Source organism: Corvus moneduloides, chromosome 11, assembly GCF_009650955.1.
Source record: "Corvus moneduloides isolate bCorMon1 chromosome 11, bCorMon1.pri, whole genome shotgun sequence".
Classification (NCBI taxonomy): Eukaryota; Metazoa; Chordata; class Aves; order Passeriformes; family Corvidae; genus Corvus; species Corvus moneduloides.
In genome coordinates this window covers 905269-925945 of record NC_045486.1, presented here as the reverse complement: position 1 = coordinate 925945, position 20677 = coordinate 905269, and the positions used below count along the sequence as shown (strand labels likewise).

Here is a 20677-nt window from a genome sequence, read left to right as displayed (position 1 = left end):
TGACAGGGCAGAGGAGCCCCAGAACTGCTTAGCACACATCCAACACCAAAAGGAACAGGCTGTGTCACAACAGGGGGAGGTACCAGCAAAGCAAACAACAACAGAAGACAGGAATCAGAAAACAGTTATATTGCTTGACTACAAATCCTATGTTATGTAGTTCTTATCATTATTAAATCACAACTTTTTCATTCTATGCATTGCTTCTTTGTTCCTCATAGCTAGTATAGCCCATATGTTCACAACAGATGGATCAATGCTGCAGCTCAGTGACATTTTTCTAATTATAGATGGATTTATGAAATTCTTAAATAATTTCAAAGGAAATACTCCCTGCTGATGCAAGGTGAGTCAGCATAGCTTCACTGTCAGCAGCAAACACCAAAACCAAGGAAGTGAAATCGGTGTGGTTTTATCAAAAGGAAAAGGTGAAAAATTTATTTGAAAGATAAGATCATGAAAAGCTGAAGGAGATAAATAGGCAAAGTCTTGAGAAAGTGAGCACGAAACAACAAAAACAAATTAAGTGAAAGTTAGATGTAGAGACAATCCATACAGGTTGAGTAGAGTCCAGAGGACTCTCAGCCCTGATGACTGAGAGTTATCTGCCAGATACTTTAAACAAATGGTTTCTACTTCTTAGCTTCATTATGTAATCTAGTCTCAGTGAGGTTAAATGAAATAGGAGAATTTAGGGTTAAAGTTGTGTTAAACAATTTCAGGTATCTCATAACTTAAAGACAGTGTTTAAAGTTTGAATTTACACCGAACTTGAAGTTTGCTCTAATGATTTCAGATTTTTCCTGGCTCTTTACTGATTCTCATTTTAAGTGTGTTGTAAGTAACTTTCCAATACAAACTGTTGAAAGAACAGTTAGTTTTTGCAATTTAACAATTCATTAATTTAGTTATAAATTCCAGCAGTGTGGCAGCCTGAATGCTAAGCTGGCTTCTCCAAAGAAAACAATGCTGACATCTGTTATAAGGGTGATTTACCAAATGATTGCATTATGCTTTACTGATTTCACCAAATCACAAACCAAGAAGCTCTGCTAATAATCACATCAGTGATTTAAAATTTATGTGGAGTTGATTTACAAATGCATTACATCTCTACACTGAAAATTCAGTAAAAGCTGCTATATATTACTTAAAGCTGTACAATCATCTGCATTTAACTTGCAAGTTGTCTCCCATTAATTTGCAACTTCGAGTGGCATCAACATCCTTTAAACCTAGTACGTACAGACACATGCCATAGCAAAGACAGTATGTCTCAGACTAAAATAGCAGCAAGATATTAAGTTACTATTGCAAACACACACAGTGCTTTTCATGGAATATCAGACAACATTCTGTCCTTCTCTGTGAAAAAAATCCAACATTTGTATTTTCCAATTTTTACTTTGCGTTTCCTGTGCAAAGTAAGTGAAGTGTAGTTCATGTGATTTTTACAGCTCCCAACATTATGCAGATTGCATAGCAATATGGCAGCAGTCTTAACCTTTCTGGCTCTTGGAGGAGTGAGGGGATAGAGATCCCCGTTTTTGGAAGGTGGCACTGAATAACTCTTCCAATCCTTGTGTGACACTGTGAGGTAGTGCTGTTACCTGCTCTCGTGAAAGAAAATGGGGTACACCACCCAGACTTGGCCAAGTTTTCCAGGAAAAGAAAGAATCCAACTGTCCCACCCATCTTTTTTCCTCCTCCTACAGACTACCGGCTAAAAGACAAAAGATAGTAACAGAGAACAGGCACATGCAACATGGTTTCTGTACAAGGGATTGAGACTCACATCTCCCTCTCATTTTAGGTCTTATTCTCCATAGCAGTATTTCCTTGGCCATGTCACTTTAGACCTACAGTGTACATTGTTACTGTCACAAGATGGTGCAAATATTAAAAAGCAGCTGGAAATTCACTAAGACTATCAAGGGACAAATAAATACACAAATAAACCTGAAGCTATTTTGAGGTCTCTTTCTGAGGACTCTCAATGGCTTGACTAACTGCAAAGTTAACCAGCCCAGGAGAGTGCATGCTTTTCACAACTACTTTATTACTACCTCTGTTGTTTTAACAGTTGACAAGAAGCAAAAGCTTTGGATACAGCTCCAGGCAGACTCATTCAATGTTTCTTGCAAGAGGAAACAACAAACTTCTTAAAGTATATCCAGCCTTTGTAGACCCCTTTGTTATTAAGGGCTGTTTTTCAGGGGACTCTCTGAACCAGTGTCCTGAACAAGCTAAAGTTAATTAACTAGAAAGCTAGTCTTTCAAAAACCAAACAAAAACCCCCATCAAACCTCAAGAATGTTTCAACTAAATTGATCTGGGAAAGGGAAGAAATGGTAAGACAAACACTGCGTCGTGATATCATCAATAAGCTGATCTGCACAACTTTGCAAGAGCATGCCACGGAACAGAGACTGTCATTTCAGTGAATTTCCCACACAGGCAGGACAAACTGAAGGAGACAGCAGTGATCCCTTGTCAGCAGAGCAGCCAGGCAGATCTAAACCACATACAGGAAACCCAGCACTGAGGGGTTAGACAGCTGTGCAGGCTGCAGCCCGTGTTCCCGGAGCCTCTCACAGCCTAAAAGGCCAACAGCACCATCCAGTCAAACTGGAATTCTTTGCTTTTATAAAAGACACAATAAAATGAGAGAGGAATTTAAAAAGCCATCTAGGTAAATGCAAGGTTTTGTTGCAGGAACTAGCTAACAGTTCCTAAGGAGGACTACTCTGGCTACTGCTCATTCCATCACTTCTTGTTTGACTGTGGTGTGCCGTCCAAACAACCTTATGTGTTTCAAAGTAGCTCTCATTTCACTGATCAAATACATATAAAATCAGCCACCTGCCATGTGAGAAAAATGACTAATGCTTGCATCTTTTAAGCTCTTTGCTTCACCACTGAAGAAGCTTTTGAACACAGCACCATTTGAATTTGCTGAAAGAAACCTGCTTTTCAAAACGAGATTTCAAAGGGTTTAAGAAAACATATAAGGAGATGATAAAGATCAAAGGTAAATCTGAGTAACTTACTGCTGCTGCTGCTGTGGCCTCCTCTCCACCTACATAGATAGAAGAAGCAATCTCCATCACAGACAAGTTTGTGGGAGCATCTGTAGTGGATGATGATCTGGGCCGACCCGATTGAATATCCTGAGCAGACCTTCTGTTGATCTGCGGGCTTCCTTTTGGAGCATCTCCCTTGCCCCACCTGCTGTGCAGGCTGGTCCCTCTCTTCATTTTAGGTGGCACTCTGATCTGCTGAAGCACCCGGTTCAGAGCTGTGGGGTGGGTGGAGACACCATCAATTTCAGCACAGACGCTTTGGCTTTCCAAATCCAGGTCAGGCTCCAGCTCAGCCTGAGCTTGCTGGACATCATGTGGAGAAACAGACGACCTCCTGCGCTGATGCTGGAACAGGTGCTTCAAGCCTTGACCAATGACATTAATGTTCTCCAAAGCATTATGCGTTATTTTGGATAATTTTTGCTCTGATTCATGTTGTTTTTTGGTCTCTTGATCTTGGGATTTGCCTCCAGGATCAGGGTCATCACACAACTGTTCAGTGCCAGACGGCTCCATTGATGACACCCAACAGGTCTATTTGACTATTCATACAGAAATAAGTCCCTTCTCTTTAAAAGGCTTGTGTTTATTTTGAAAATGCCAAGATTGCCAACCAATTAGGTGTGCAATTGCTTCAAGAGTGACTACACATGCAGCAGTGCCACGGTGATCTCATGCTTATCTAATGTTAAACAAAAGAGTAATCATTATTATACAACCATGCAGCAAGTAGTGGGTTAAAAATCCAGTGTGCAAAACATGCTGTTAACAAAATAAAATGTATCAGTCCTCGGAGCACCCCTCCGTGCGGCATTAGTTGCATCTAGGCTGCTTGCAGAAGCTTGTGCGAGACAAGTCACTCTTTGCCGGAGGGGAGAAGCCCAGCACAGAGGGTGCAGGAAAGCAAGAAAGGTAAAAAAACTGTTCAAAAGGGGGAGAAGCAAGGAGAAACGAGTGGGGTTTTGTTTATTAAGAACAAGCCCATAATAACATCTAACAGAACATAAGGTTAAATTTCTGAGGAGCATGTTAGGCAGAATTAATTTTGCTCTTTGACAAAGATCTAAGACCCTAACTTAACAGTATTTAATACATGCAAAAAACCAGAACATTTCCAAATAGTGACAAATGGCTTATTACAGCCAGCATCCACTGATGGCACTGAAAACTATATGTGAAAATCTGTCTTCAAGCAAGAACAGGCAAGTGAAATGCTTTCAATTGGCATACTCTTGTCCATAGCTCTGAGAGGAAACAAGAATGCCTTTTGAAAAGTAGATTAAGCAACGAATCTACAAGGGATCAGCACCAGGTATGTGCAGTTCAGCCTCTGGCACAGGAACTGCACAGCTATTCTTCGAGAGCTCAACCCAAGTCATTCCCTGCGCTCAGGCAAAACTGGGTTGTACAACAGTGCAGCTCAGCACTTGTATAGCAACAACTATGGGAGAAGGTCAGCAAAGATATGGGGAAGGAAAGGAGGAAGGAAGGAATGACACAATAACCGAAAGAGTTTCACATCAGCACCATGAGATCACATGCTCAGAAGCTGACGACTGTTTTTTGCAGGAGAAAACTTTGATTAGGCTTCTATAAATACAGAAACCAGCTCACAGAGGTCTACCTCAATCTTGGCAGAAAGTGGTTTGTGCTTTAGAAAAGAATTATTTGTAATGGAGCATATTTAGGATTTGAGAGTGTTCATTTTTATGCTAAAACAGCTGCAGAAACATAATGCATTGAGTTTACAATTGGAGTGCTCTCGATTTTGTGCATCTGAAGCCTGACACAATGGGTTAAACAGATATTTCAAAATGCCTTCCAAACTGCCATCCAAAAATATCAGAAGAGCTGCCTCTCTTTTTTTCAAGTGTCACTGCTATCAGTTGGAGGCAAAAAGAAACTCAGTACTTATAGAAAACAGAACACTGGAATCATGCAGGATTTTATCTCAGTACTTTGAAGATGCTATAAGCATTGAGCCTAAATATACTGGCCAGTTTAATCAGTAACACATTAAATACAAAGTAATAAACTACATCCAATAAAAATATATTACCCACATTCATGCAGCAATTGTGTGGCAGAAGAAAAAAAAGATGTGCAAACATACTTACATACCTAACACTTCCTTAAATGAATTCAAGTGCCTTTATGTCTAGCAGTGTGCTTTGACTTTTGTGCTTGCTCTGTCTTAATCTTTTTTTTTTCCCCCTCAGGTAACAGGTTTTGCTGGAAGTTGGACCACAGGTCTCCACTCAATTTATGTTTTGGGACAAAAATCACAAAACTAGATGCTAATTTTTAACCATCAGACTAAAAGGTTCAGTGAACAAAACTCACCATCTAAAAAAGTAAGAGTCCCAAAATTATTTGGCATATAAAGTACAAACTTGACAGTTGACCCATAACTGCCCTTTTCATTTTAGCTAATTTACTCAGTGTTTATTTTTCATTCAGGACTCACTGAAGAACTGCAGTTCTTATCTAAGATGACTGGTATACTCTCCAGCCAGGATCTCTTTGATCTCCTGCATGCTCTCTATCCATATTACCCCTGTTAATGCTGTTGGTCTTAAAGAACACTACACTTCAGTCTACCTGGAGTTCCATGCATTATCTGCCAGAAAAAATTAACCTGCTTAAATTAACCCTATGGCAATTTACAAACCACCTTGAAACAAATCAGCCCACAGTGAGCTCACAAACAAGGCACAGCCACCCTGTGTATTCCAGGACAGATTTCTGAAATGATATGGCCTCTGAGAGGCTGCTACTGGGAACTTTGTAGTCATCTCCTATTTCTAGTTCCATAAGATGAGTCTGTTATGAGCCTGAAATGAGCTTTGCAAATTACACATCTGGTATGAAGATCCTTACAACTACTTATTTGTTCTAGTATCTACTTTTGGGAAAAAAAAAATACTCGAAAGTGTGAAGAATTGTGAATCTTCAGAATTATTTAGCACACTTAATTGCATTAGGATTCAACTTCTGTGCTCGCTTTTGTTTTCTCCCCTTACAACCACCTTTATATTCTGTTTGTGGGAGGAAACAATACTTTACAGCATGAAGTTCAAAACCATACATTTCTTATTTGTACAAGAATATACTACATCAGGAACAAAATTCACAATTCCATACACAGCCACACTGAGCAGACGTTATAACATTATTGTATCTCAGAACGTTCTAATATCATCCTTCATTTGTGCAATTATTTCCCAGGAGCCCTGGGAAACAAAACAGTTCAAAAGGAAAAACTGGCAAAACCAACATTAGGTAACAGTGAAAGGATAAACTCGTACTTGCCTCCATCATTTGCCCCTTAGCATGGCTGACCCACAGCAGTCCCTCCACTGAACAGAACTGCAAAAGAAATTGAGTATGAGACACAATTCTGGAAATGGGAGGAAAGATACACAAACAACAAAGTGAGCATTATTTCAAATTCTAAAATTTTTTTTTTTAATAATTGTTTTTCCATTGAAATGGAAGTGCCCCTGGAAGCTGTCCTATTTTAAACTCTTCCAAATAACTGAAGGGATACAAATATAACTGAAGTTAAAACTTAGAGAGTTAATCAAGAGGTTCTTGCGAAGGAGCATTTTCTCTTGGGGTTTATGGCCACCACCACATGCTAAAAACACAGGAAGAAGACGCCAGGGCTCCAGCCTGCAAGGTCAGTCTGCACCACACAGATTTTATTTTCTTCTCCTATTTAGTCATTCAATGCTCCCGGGCACAGGTCAAACAGCTGGCTCTTGTTTACCTGGTGTTCACCTCACAGGAGGTAAAAGCTGCGAGCACTCGGACACACCTGCACAGCTCATTGCACGGGGCAGCTGCTGTCCCCCAGTGACTCCAGCCCCTGGCCCTGTCCCCCCGCAGGACACCCCCAAGCCGCAGCATTCCCAGCCACGGCCCTCGCACAGATGAGCGCAGGCAGCTCCAAGTGTGAATCCCACCTGGGCACACCCCCCCTGCCCAAGGACACCCCCCACCCCTGCTCTCTTCAAGGAGGGAACGGAGCATTCCAGGGTGTTTGGATGGTCTGTACAATGTTTCTGCAAACAACCCAAAGGCCAGGTGCTTGCTAGGAGCAATGTGTAAAGTACTGGTCACACATGAGGTGCCACTAACAGAACTTCAGTCAGTCTGTCTTTTTTTTTTTTTAATGTCATTTTTTTATTTATAATAACTGTCAGAGCTTTTGACAGCAAGGTCTTCAGAGATATGACCTACAGCACTACAGGATCTGCAGATCAACAGCTGCTTTTGGCTCAAACTTGTTCACAGCTGCTGTAGTTCAGAGCCCATGTCCCAGAGTGCCCACAGGTGGGCACCAAGAGGCATTAGCACTAAAACTACCTGTACTGTCCCCCATGTGAATCACAGCCCTCACTGACACACCACCAAAATTCCCATTTTCTTCTGAACTTTGAAAAACTATTGCATGGGGCTAAGCAGAATTCCTTCACTTCGTGGTACTTACAAAGCATAGACATGATCTTGGCTTGAATTTTTTTTGCCAATTCTTCCCGATCTTTTCTTTATCAAATACTTTGTAACATGAACATTTCAAAAAATTTGACAAGTATCAGTCTGAAAAGACTTCGGCCCATTAGATTTTAGTTAGACTTTATTCAAGTGAAAGTTTACTCTAAATTAATCAGTTTAATTAATTCCCTTCAAAACCGCAGTTCTTTGTAAACAAAGTGAACTCTGAAGCTACCATTAAAACACAGTTCAGAGATGACTGATCTGCAGCTGAAGTACTTGTTACAGATACAAACAGTACAGGACTACAGAAATGGGGAAGAAAAACTATTTTCAAGGAAAGGAAATAGGAAAAATTCCGCTTTTTCATAGAATATTTCAAATACCTTTTATTTATGCCATGTTTGAACACCTTGAACCCTTAACAAGGTCAAGTACAATTACCTAAGTAATCCCCACATTTCTTTGATTCCATAAACAGGTCAATTTAACAGCTCATTATAGAGTTGTCATCACAGTTAGCAGGAAACTTAGGAAGGAGATGCTTCCCACTCATCCTATGTGGTAAAAGAAAAGCATTTTTTAGTTGTTTCAGAACAGGAGTGACTTTTACTAAGAAATAGCCCATCTTAGTTTGAGAAATCCCAGATTATTTTCAGAAACCCATCCCAAAATGGATTCTGTATCCAGGCAAACAGTTTAGCAAGAAAGACTAAAGAAGCAAGTCACACACTGGAAAACCACCTATTACGGGAATTGGGAACCCTAGCAAGTGATTTATATCCAAAGGAGGCTTAAGATATTTTAAAAGCATCATTGCTCAGCAGCGCAAATAAGCAGAGAAAGCTCTGGGTGTTAACAGCTAATCCTATCATAAAAAAGAACTCATGAGAAACCAGAATGGGTGTCAAATTCAAGGGGGCTGTCATCTGGAAAACATTTAAAGAGGAAGACACCAGTAACAGAGTAAGTAATTTGACTCAAGAAAACAATTGAATAATTACGTGACTACCCAATATCTGGAAAAATGTGTTATTTAGACATTATAATAAAACAATTGTCTGAGTGAAAAACTGGGGCCAGAATGGAAGAAGAAGAAATAATTAAATACAAACAACATAGGTAAATGGAAAGAAAACAGAAAACAAATCTATTTTTAATGGAAAAGATACCTAAAGTTTTACATACATAATTCTTCCTCGTTCTCCTCCTCCAAAATTCACCCAAGAAAATATTTTTTTCAATTCAATTGAAGTCCAAAAGAAAAACCAGGAACACAAGATATATAGATACACAAAGACCCTCCCCAAGCCAAGACCAGAAAGGGAGTATGGCTGAAAGAGCTGTTAAAGGAAAAGGCTGGCAGTGTGTTTAGGTATGAATCACATGATTTTTACTATATTCAGGGACAAAAATGGCACTAAGTCTGAGACCATACAAAACATGAAATGTTTCTCCTAAAATCCTCACAAGCCTAAAATAGCTCTACACAGTCCAGGCACTTGTTTGTTAGAGGTGAGTATGTTACAAGGAAAAAGGAGTGGGAGCAGATCCCTGAGGTCATTCAAAAGACATTAAGAATTGTCTTCCTCCTCTCTGGAGCAGGGGTGAGGAGGGAGAGAGAATCACTTTTTCCCATGCCTTCCCATACACATTAACAAATGGCAACTTCAAAGATTTCATCAGCAGAAGATTTTATGCTTTGGCACACCAAAAAGAGTTCACTTCTTCTACCACTGTATCCATTAATGGTTCACATGTGCAAGGGCACCATGTTCAGACATACCAGAAAGTGATCTTTCAACATCAGCCTCTTCTCAGATCCACATCCTGTTGAAACAGTTCCTTCCTATAACTTTATATTTAATACTGCTGACCAGCAGAACTAATGTACGCAGTTTATCTTCCTGAAAGCTCAAATATTAATGCTGTAGATAAGAGAAAACTTCACTCAAGTCACAGATGAGCATATACCAAACATTCTCTTAGTGAGTGATAGATCCCTTTCTCCTTTCCATTTCTTCTTAAGAAGCATCTTCCTGAGTATATCCACATCAGAATCAAGTACCTTCAATACCACCTGTGGGCAGCCTCTACATTACTGATGCCCTACAGGAAGTACTGCTTGCTCATTGCAGTATAACTGGAACCTACTCAAATCACTTTAAAATATTCTTTCCTGGAAAAGGCTACATATAGGCTGTTTTCCATCAAATTAATAAAAACAGTGCTTCAAGAAAGCTAAATGAATGTTAAAGAAAGATTTAACTAGAGTCTTCTGATTAGTTGACATTGACAATTACATACATCATACACATTTTCTTGAAATTTTTTTTGTGAACATACTTAAAAGTTGGGAGACAACACTAAAAATGCGGTCTGCAGGGATTTTAGAAGAAAAGCAAACTGGACAAATAATTATTATAAAGACAGTCTGCTTTACTAGGCTCAAGAGGAAACCTGCAATTCAAAACTGTGTGGTCTGCCACAGGAGGGCTGACAGTTGACACTTGCACTTAATTTAGTGGCCTGTTTCAGAAAAGTGACATCCTCACCTACTCTTCTTCAAAACCAAATTGAAGCTAGGCCAAACAGCAGCATTTCTTCAAAAACATCTCTGCTTTTTGCAAAAGGGAAAAAAGTTGCACCCATATTTACATGTTCTACAAACCAGTCAAGTGCATGTTTTGAACTCAGGGCTTCACTGAAGAACACTGAAGGGACATCTCCAGCCACAGTTCAAGCAGGGAACGGAAGCTGTCCTTTCACAATACGAGAAGTACAACAGAAATAGCAATTTAAGGAATTTCCAACCTCTTTTGTCCCCTGGCTCATTTTCAGAACCATAGCATGGCATCCCATTTTAGACTTTGTAAGCACAGATATTTCCAGGGCTGTGATATGAACCAATACAAAAAAATTAATTCATTTGAAAGAAGACAGGACTGAGGGAAGAATCTGATCATAGACCTGGTTATAACATCTTTGGGATAAAGTTAAAGAGAGGAAGTAAACAGACAGGGCACACAATTACTCCAAAATGGTGTTATCAAAAACTTCCTATCTGACACTATGGCCACAACAGCTGCAGAAAACAGGAACTCACATGAGCTTCAGCAAGGACTCATCAGTATACAAGTGATTTCACTTCTACAGTTTAAATACTGCATTTTGCAAATAGAGAAACTACCTCCCCTAAAGGAAAAGAGTGAAGAAGTGTTAAGCAAATATTCAAAACAATGGGCCTTCCACAAATAAAAGAATGGATTTAATTCCTTGAAGCATCTCAAATATTTTTGTGGTCAGTTGCACTCCTGCTACTGACTTCTCCTATTAACATTTGCATTATCTGGATCTGATTCTTTAGTCTCTGGAAAAATGCAACAATACTAGGCCATGGCAAGCATTTTGGCAGGATCTTTTCAGAAGAGGAAGGGGTGGAGGAGAGAGATCAAAGCTGCTCTTATCTCCTCACTGCCTGTCTGCCAAGAGACACTGCCACTTTCTGTGTGTCAAAGCTGACTCAAATGTCAGGAACAAGAGAACCACAAAGTGGAAATACAGGTATTTTCATTCCACTTCCAAGGGAAGACAAAAGGGTATACTACAGCTATTTCTGGCATTAAAGAGAGACTTCTAAGCATGCTAGTAATACCAAAAAAAAAAAAAAAAAAAGAAGAGATGGCCTCTCATTTTAACTCCTAGCAGAATTATCTGTGACAATGCCAGCAGAGAAGCTGGCAGGATTTAGCAACTCTAGTTCTAAAAGAAAGGTTTATTCCAGCTTGGAGTTGTAAGGAGGTTAAAACAAGTTAAATTAGCAGGCTTGTAAGAAAGATATCATCTACCACCAACCCACACCCCACTCTATGTGTGATTTTAACATGTGCTTTTAGCCCTGAATTTTGGAAAGTATCGTATCTACAATGACTTGTGAAAGAAGAAAGTAGAACTAACCTCACACAGAGTGGTAAAATACTCCCCCTGATGACTCAAAACCAGCTCCTTCTACCAGTATTGTTTAAAACGTGACACAAATCTGGCAAGACAGAAATTCCGACCAGAAGTCAATAGTCTTCGCTAATGCACTGACAGTTTATGCTGCTCAACCACTGACAGCTTCATCGTGCTCTTCAGAAGAAAACTCTCCCTCCTGATCCTTCTTCAAGACTGCTACTCTAGGGAGCTTTTACTTAAGTGCAACTCTTAAAAAATTATATCAGTATAACAGTAGTGGCCTTAATCTGGGCCTGGTTTGTTTACATGGCCTTTTCTAATCAAGCACATTCCTCCCTGCAGGACTACAAACAAGATGTTCAGGTTGCCCATCAAACACTGCCTGAAGTCCTTCAGTCAGCACTTGCAGGAGGCTGGGAGCACCTATCAGTAAAAGACTACCCCATCCACACCTCCTTACCTGCTCTCAGTGTTAAAAACCTGCTGTCAGCTGTCAACAGAAATAGGAGACATGCATAAGGTGTTTTTAACTTGACTCCTTACAGCCACTTCTCCCAGTCCCAGGTAGGCTCAAGCAGAGCTTGAGACAAGGAACAATGTAACTGCATTCATATGTACCCTAATGGGTAGGAACAGCATCAGCCTGGCCTGCGTATCTCAGGGACACAGTGTGAGCAGAGCCATGGGCACCTGCTCTGCAGGACACACACAGGCTGCCAGACCTCTTTTCAAGTGCCAAGGAACCAGCCCAGCACAGCCACAACTCCCCATCCTCTCAGAGCAACACCATTTTGAATGGGAGCCATGTTAGCTGTCCATCAGCTGCTACCACACAGACTTGTGAATTCCCTGCTTTGCTCACTTTTTGGACTTCTGCAATAAAAATACTGATGTACGTCTATGGTCCTTTTCTTCTATTAGATCTTACTATGCATTTTAGGGACACATACACAAATTGCACAAACACAGCACAGCAAAGCAGCCACACTCACAAATATGCTGCTCTTCAATATCCACCTCCACATCCAGCTGCACAGAGACAGTAATTTGGTATAAAGAAATTGGGCTTGACTGCTTTGTTGCCAATGGGAATCAAGTAGTCATGCATTTAAAACCTCAGCCAAAATCAGAATGTTTCCTCCCACATTCATGGCAGAGTCCCCATAAAAAAATCCACAAATCTTTACCCAAAGCAGCAAAAAAAGGGAGCAGTCTTATTTGAAATAAGGCTGAATTTCAGCTACCACTGAGAAGGTGCAGGCTTATTAATCAGAGCCAAAACCAAAACCCAAGTCAATGGCTCCTTACAGAGCCATCCTGCAACTTGGGTTTCCCGCAGAAAACCTGTTTGCTTGCTGCAGAGCAACTTTGTAGGTGGTCAGGCCCCCAGCACAGGTACATGGATGGTTACAGAACAGCGGCTACACAGGTCGGGTCCTCCCCAGGTGCAGAGCTTCCTGTTTCCCTTTGTTGAACTTCATGAGGTTCCTGCCTGCCTATTCCTCAAGCCTATCCAGGTGCCTCTGAGTGGCAACACAAACATCAGGTCTGTCAACTTCCCATCTTGCATCACCTACAAAATTCTTCACCTGGCCCTATTAATATGTTATTAATAAAGAGATGTACAGTATTGGACCCAGTACTTCTCCCACAAACTGGAATTGCACCTGAAGCATTTAAAGGGCTTTGGTCAACCAGAACCAAAACTTTCAGCACAGCAAACCAGCTGAGAACTAAATCGTGCAGCAAAAGCATGACCAGCATGGGAACTGCTCTGCAGAGCAGCGAGCAGCCACTGATACAGCCTCCTACCCCCCTCCACTCTACAAGTCCCCGCTCCTCTTACCACAGGATGCTCTGCACCCCAAGCAGTCAAACTTCTCACAGGTATCCAATGAGAACTAATCAAGTTCTTCGGTTATGGAAAGGCTCACATATCCAGAATATCTTCCTCCACAAAGCATTTAATATAAATCAGTAGAAAACAGAGCTAGAGGCTACCCCAGCTGAAAGCCAACACAGGGAAGGACCACAGCACCATGCACCTTGGAGGGACTGGCTTTCACCAACAGAGCTTTTGCCTTACTAGTCAGTCAGGCATCACTGGCCTGAATGGGCTAAGTTCAATCTTAACAGATTCTGACCCAAAGTCACTCTGTGTTCATTTCTCCCATTTTAACTGCTGTTCAACCTCAGGATCACAGCAAGGACACTCACTACTTCTCACAGACAAGTGACACTACTCCTTATGACCATGACCCACTAAAGCCCATGAGAAACTTGTTCAGCGGGCAGTGATTTACAAACCTGGAGTGCTATGGGTGCAGTATCTTCCAGTGACCCCAGAAAAGGCCACAGTCCTTTTGCTCAAAACTAGTATAACTGGGAATCATGAAAAATACATTTATTTGCCCTCAGGATAATCACCATGGCAACCGGCCTCCAGGAAAATAATAGCCAACAGCTTCAGTACAAAGGTCACTATGGGATTTGTTAAGGATACCATCAGCTCACACAAATCCAAAATATACTGAAATTTGCCAAATTTATGCCTGAAGAAACTGTGAGTAGGTATCTGCAAACTTCCTGCCATAACCCATCCCACCAGCTGAATCAATGGCAGTACCATTCATCTCAATACTGCAGTGTCCTTTAACGTTCTTCAAACTTTTTAGACATCCTGTAGGACAGTTTTAATGCAACATTCTCTAATGTACACAATTTCACCTTTCAGACCACTTCTTTACATCAAAAGAAAACTTTATATTATACTCAATTTCCTTGTCACTCCACACTTTAGTACTCACTTTTAGTTATATGAGTTTGAATAATTACACTGCAACACTTACACTTTCCATGAAACTGAATGTTTTACAAAGGTAGATAACTATCTTACAGCTAAGGAAATAAAGACTAATACTCTGCTTAGGGATATACACTCAGGGAGACACAGAATCTATGTATTCTTGCAGGTTTTCAGAGAGTTTGCAGCAATTGTTCTATTTTTACAGAACGGCAGCTTTTTTGGGAAAATCCGCACAATTAATTGACAAGATTACAGAGATCTTTACTACAATAAAAAAATGCACCAAGTTGGTTTACAGAGTCCACATCCCTGGTACACTACATAAAGCACCACTAGGGTGGCAGTGGGCAGCTCAGCAAACCACTTCACTCCTGGTGTGTTCCTACAGTTTCCATGAAAGCAGTCTACAGGAAACAAAACCATTTTCTCCCCAGTGCTACTTTAGCACACTGCCACAGCCAAATAACACACTGCCCAGGCAGACTGAGAAACACATTTAAAGTGTGCTGCACCAACTTCTGCCCACTCCTAACAGAATCTCACCAAGATGCCAATCCTTGGCCCCAGCTCTGCTTGCAGGCAAATGATGGAGCAAATTCCTTTAGCAAAGGTGAGGGATCCCCTTCCCAACCACAGCACTTCACTGCCTATCCCAGTTCACACTAGCACTGCCAACATGGCCCATTCTGCCTTCCTATTACAGGAAGGCCATCAGGCTGTTTTAAACCATACAGGGAGGTAGGTCAGATCTGTGTCCCTCCAGTATCATCTCAGCCTGAATCACTGGAGCTTATCAATAAAAGCTCATGTGTTGTCTGCTAAATACATCCTGTACAGCAATGTGGCATGGTGAATGATTCAGTCAGGTAGCTACTTTCAGCACAATTAGTTTTCCTTTTTAAACAAAATCCACTAATAAATGTCTTTTCTGGAAGCCAGACAGGTGTGTGTTTGGCTGCCTTTCACTGTTACCCACCGTTAACTGAAGACCACCGATGACCCAGAATGTTGGCATCTACATCACAGAAGGGATAACCTGTCCAAGTAGCTTACAGAAGGAACAGATGTTATCAGTGCACCCTGGCCTCTTACAAACCCATACAGAGGCAGTTAGCCAACTTCCTCATTCCAGGTTTAGAATATATATGGCCAGCTAAAAGCCTCCAGGAAAATACAACTGTGCATGCTGGTAACTTTCCGTGCTTCGTAAACAGCCAAGGTAGTCCACCTCTTGTTACCTGGGTTGGAACAAACCTCCGCGGCAACAAGGCAAATCCCACCCAGCTCTGCTACTCTTGTACATCACAGGCATATTGTCCTACGAGACTGCTCCTTTCTGGGAGCAGAGACCACTGGGCCAGCACCTGTGCATAGGAAGGCAAGCAAAATGTCCTTTTTTCCTAGCCTTCATTCCAGATGCCTCCCAATTCAAGGCAAGTACTCTGTAATTTCATGTGAGTGCTTTATCTAACCAAATAGAGCAATCACCATGGCCTCCCAGGTGCATTTCAATGACTACTAAATGTCTGTCACATACTTCGAAGAAGAAAATTTCTGCAGACCATGGTGGTATTTAGGAACTGAATGGGTGAGCACTGAATACAACCAAGCTTTTCCCAAAAGAGTCTTTTGACTACTCCCACAGCAGGTTCAACCAAGGTCACCCTCCATACAATGCTGGGTAGGTATTCCGGTGCTCCCACAGCCTCACTGTGCACATGTATATTCTACTGCTAAAACCATGCAAAATGGTGCACAACAGCCTAAATCTAGAAAATGTACACCTAGAGCTCTCTTTGCCCTCATTAGATGGCCTTTCCATTCCATGTGTTCTAAGTCATAGCAGGCATACATACCTCAAAAGTGCTCAGGGTAGCTTGTCTCTTTGCATAGATATGCTCACAGTTGTAATCCAAATGTCATCAACAGAGGTCTAACTTTAAAAAAATTTAGAAGTATAAATTCCACAGGAAACAGGAAAGTCAGGGAAGGGAAGAAGATATGATTTATCAGCTTCTACATTTGCAGACATCTGCAGTCAGTACTGTAGGTCATTTTCAGAGTAAATCCTGGCAACAAAACTTCTTTGTAGAGGAGAAAGACCTGCCAAAATTAACAAGCATAATAAGAAATGCCATTAATACCTGATAAACAATAAAACAGCACATATATTCAGAGTCCCCTTCAAAGAAAAGTATTAACTAATTTGAAATACTAGGTTTCTGCTAGCTTTGACGTATTTAAAATCAGAAGCAGCCTCTGAAGTTACCTCATATTCTGACTACTTTAACCTAATAAACTATCTCAAGAAGGGAAATCCTCTAAGCATTCAAATAATGTTTGATCACATGCATGCATGCAACACCATACCACATCACAGACTGCCCTGATTCAGACAAACCCTCCCAGTTCACCAAATGCCTTGATGTTCACTGGGTATTTTCACACAGGAGTGCTCATGTGACCAGTGTCAGACTAAAGAATTAAGCTGCTGTCCAAAACAAGGACCAACACAGAGCATGATGGAAGCCCCAACACAGCATGCACATAAGGTACATACTCGGGGGGTTCCTGCATGGCATAAATGTTCAGGAGTGTTGGCAAACTTCTTTGGTTTGGATTTAAGTTAATTAAACATAAACTTTTTTGGGGCAGAGACCTTCTGTTCTGTGTTTGTATTTCACATGGTGTGTCAGATCTAGCTTCCAAATCAGAGTTCTCAATGTTATTTTGATAGAAATGTTTTGTACTTTTGGTACATGAGTAGGATTCTTCTCTGTAAATAACAAGGGTCAACTAGATCTGCATTACCATAAAATGCTTCTGAAAGTATGAAGACATTACATTTTGCAAAAATCCATTTAACTCCACACAATTGCTTGTTTCCTTCTTTCCTTAACACACCTGGCTGGAAGAACAATTTTGAGAATTTGGAGCTTAAATTCAAGCCCAAAGAATCAGCTCATTGTGTTGTGACAATATCCAGGGTCTCAACTGCTTGGAGGAGTTAAGAATTTTAAGTATGTAATCACAGCAGAATAGTCAGTTTCTAGAAGTGCAGACAACGCACGTCTAGCCTGCCACCTTCACATTCCATTTCATTCAGGCATCATCACTCTTCCCAAAGATGCCAGTTTATCCTCTAGGAAACACTGTAACAAGTTCACAGATTAGCTGAGGTTGGAAGGGACCTCTGGATGTCACCTGGGCCACACAGGGCTCATTGCCTACAAACCACTTTAACAAGTCTCACTATTGAGATACTGCCCTGTTCCTGGCCCCAGACAGGTAACACAAGTCCCTGTGAGCTCCAACCCTCACAGAGAGCGCATGACCTCTGTGCCAAGCAGCATCCCGCGTGCCACAGCAAACAGCCCTCACCAGGCCTCAGGGGACACGCAGAGCCAAAACCACTCCCTGTATTTCAGGGGTGAGGAGACTCTAGGTCTGTCAAGAGGCAGCCAACCAGCCAGCTCACCTGAGAAACACCTTGCACTCGGTGAATCCAGGTCCCAAAGCCCAGCTCTCACTGGCAGACAGCCACAGAACCGCCTGAAGAGAACATGCCACACCAGTAAACGCACTGGGGAAGCCAGTGGAGAAGGAAGACTCCTCCCCCAGATCTCTAAGCAAAAATTCCTAGAAACCAAGTCCAAGATATATCACACCAAGTGTTTTTCAATGGCTCAGAAACAATTCTCAGAAAGACCAGAGGAGACACTAACACAAGGTTTGCCTGACTCTAGTGCAGCCACAGTCGCCGGCTCACTGTCAGGCATAGGCCATTCACCCAAGCAGTGGAGGAGCTGACTTGCTAGACACAACCCATTTCATGCAGAATGCACCTCTCTAAATACATGTAAACAAAATCTGTAGACTTCCAATAATTTCTATTTTGTATCTGAATTAGATACAGGTTTTAATTATAGGAACTTCAGTTATGATTAAATAAGATGTGAGACAGCCCAAACCATGACACAGAACTGCTTAGAAAACTAAACTCAGCAACTTTTATGTGGTAAATGGTGGGGGGAAGCCCCAAACTTTATAGAACCTTTAGATCCAAATTCTTTCTAAAATAAATTCCACACAAAGTAGATCTTTCTCCATCTACAGTTTGCTTCCATATTTTGGATGGCTTCCAAACCAGCTGGGTGGGTTTATCAGGCAGCTGAACTGGACACAGTGGATACAAACCTCCAATTCATTTGGCACCAGAACCCTGTGTGGCTGCAGAGTTGCTGAGCAGCACAAGTCCTGCAAGCTCAGGAGCCCCACTGTCCCCAAACAAGAGAAGGAAGAGCCCCCCCAGCATCACGAGAGAAACAGATCTTCCAGTGAGTACACCTACTCACTGGGCTTTCCTTGCCTCTAGACACTTGCAGATGGACAAAGAACTTACTCTAAGAGAAGGATCATCCTGTGAGCAAACATGGAGTCACCTGCCACATGTAACCACGGGTAAGACAGAGTCAGTAGTGAGCATCAGGGAAAGCAGCACTCGCTTTCCAGACTGAGGAGAACCCAGCGACACTGGCTCAGGTCAAGGCATCACTGCTTCACTGACCCCACCGGTAGCCCAGATTGTTACTAAGGGCTTCCGACTTGCAGACACATCGGATTTTAAGGTTTGTGGATGATGGACACTGTTGCTGACGCAGTGGTAGTTACATTACCTCCCTCTTTCTCCTCCTCCCCTAGGCTTCCACTCAGATCTTTGTACCTTCAGTTCAGACCTTTACACCCCTACCCACCAAGAAGCCTCATTAAGTTTCCCTATTGATAGAGTTTTTTAGTGAAAGCAATGCCTCCACCCACCACGCGAGTTTTGCTGGCCACAGCATTTGTACCTAATGCACATCAGGTACTTCTGTATCGCCAGTGACAGCAGCTGCACACAAGTCACACACACAGTGTCCAGCTCCAAGTCTCCTGAATTTTGGCACTTGTAAAGCTCCGAAACTGCTGCTTTACACCTTAAGTTCTTTACTTTAAAGGCCTGTCACTGACAATCTGCTTTTAAGCCGGCAAAATCTGAGCTCACCATGAAATAACTCGTATCTTAACAATCTCATCAAAGACAGCCAAGGCGGGCAGGAATCGGTGAAGCGAACACACACCTCAGCCACCCCTAAACCAGCGCGGGGGCCGCGGCGGCGCCTCCCGAACACCCAGCACCATCTACACGTGCGTGGGGCCGCCCCCGGGAGGGCTGCGGGGGCCGCGGGGACCGGGACGATCGCGGGGGCCGCGGGCGCCGCTCGCCACCGCCGGGCCGGACATGGCCCGCTCCGCGCAACCCGGGCCCTGCGCCCCGGACGACGGCCCGGAACGGGGCGAGCGGGCCGGCGGGGCCGCGACTCGGCCAGAGGGTCCTAAACCAGCCGCAGGAGCGGGGGCGGCGGAGAGAGCGCGGCCGAGCGGCGGGTCTGGGGGCGGGCGAGGCGCTCGCAATGGGCGCGCCCGGGGCCCGTCCGGCGGGGTCCCCTCGCCCCGTCCCGCGGCTCCGGGTGTTCTCCCACCCCGTTCCCGAGCCCGTTCCCTCTCTATGCCCCATCTCGCGGTCCGTCGGTCACTCACCGGCCGAGCGGCGGCCGCTCCATCCCCGCGCGCCGCCACCGCCCGGCCCGGCCGCGTGACGTCGCGCGAGGGGAAGGGCCGGGCGCGCGCGGTGGCGTCACCTGAGGGGGCGGGGCCTGAGGGCGGGCACGCGCTCCCCACAGCGCCGGCGCGCCGAGGCCCCGCCCCAGCAGCGCTGCGGTGGGCACGTCCGGGCGGGGCGGGGCCGTGCCTAATCCCGTTCCCGTTCCCGTTCCCGTTCCCGTTCCGCTCCCGGGGCTGGCACGGCTTCCCGCTCCCGTTCCCATCCCGCCGGGTCCCTGCCCTGCCCGGCCCCGCCCGCGGGGGGCGCTCTGGGCGGCTCTCGGTCTCTGTGCTGCGGTGGCGGGGGCTCCTCGCACCTCCAGACACGGTTTTTCTCTACTCACCTATTCCGTCTCCCGCTGCCCCTTCCCGCCGGGCCCGGCCCGGCCCGCAGCCACGGGTGAACTCCCTTATGTGGCTCCTGGCCTTGAGAGCGCGATACCCCCGCACAGGTGTGACTCCCGCACAGGTGTGTCACGGCCCCCTCAGCCCTGACAAATGGGCTCCTCGTGGTGGCAGCTGCCACTTAGGGGCTTTATGTAACAAGATGCTCTAGGAAGGATTCAGTGATTTGGTACCAGGTTACAAACTGGTTTTTGCCTTCCAGTTTGCCAGACAGAATTCGCACTGGAGTTGTGGTGACCACACGGAAACTTCTGGAACAGTCAGACGGTGCTGTGCGTGTTCT

General features: G+C 43.5%; 1 protein-coding gene across 4 annotated transcripts in view; it reads right to left on the bottom strand.

Annotated features, from left to right (window-relative positions):
- TMCC1 (transmembrane and coiled-coil domain family 1) overlaps nt 1-20004 on the bottom strand; it is an 80786-nt gene extending 60782 nt beyond the window's left edge. The window contains exons 1-5 of one of the 4 annotated variants that reach the window (XM_032120565.1): nt 19927-19950; nt 17825-17898; nt 16203-16449; nt 6396-6452; nt 3051-3765 (exon numbers count right to left, since the gene is read on the bottom strand). In XM_032120565.1, coding sequence (XP_031976456.1) covers nt 3051-3599 — 549 coding nt within the window. In that variant the 5' untranslated portion in view covers nt 3600-3765; nt 6396-6452; nt 16203-16449; nt 17825-17898; nt 19927-19950. Of the gene's footprint in view, nt 1-3050; nt 3766-6395; nt 6453-16202; nt 16450-17824; nt 17899-19926 lie in introns of all 4 variants that reach the window. The other 3 variants (XM_032120564.1, XM_032120567.1, XM_032120570.1) reach the window with 3 other exon arrangements.
- Between the last annotated feature and the right edge of the window lie 673 nt (nt 20005-20677).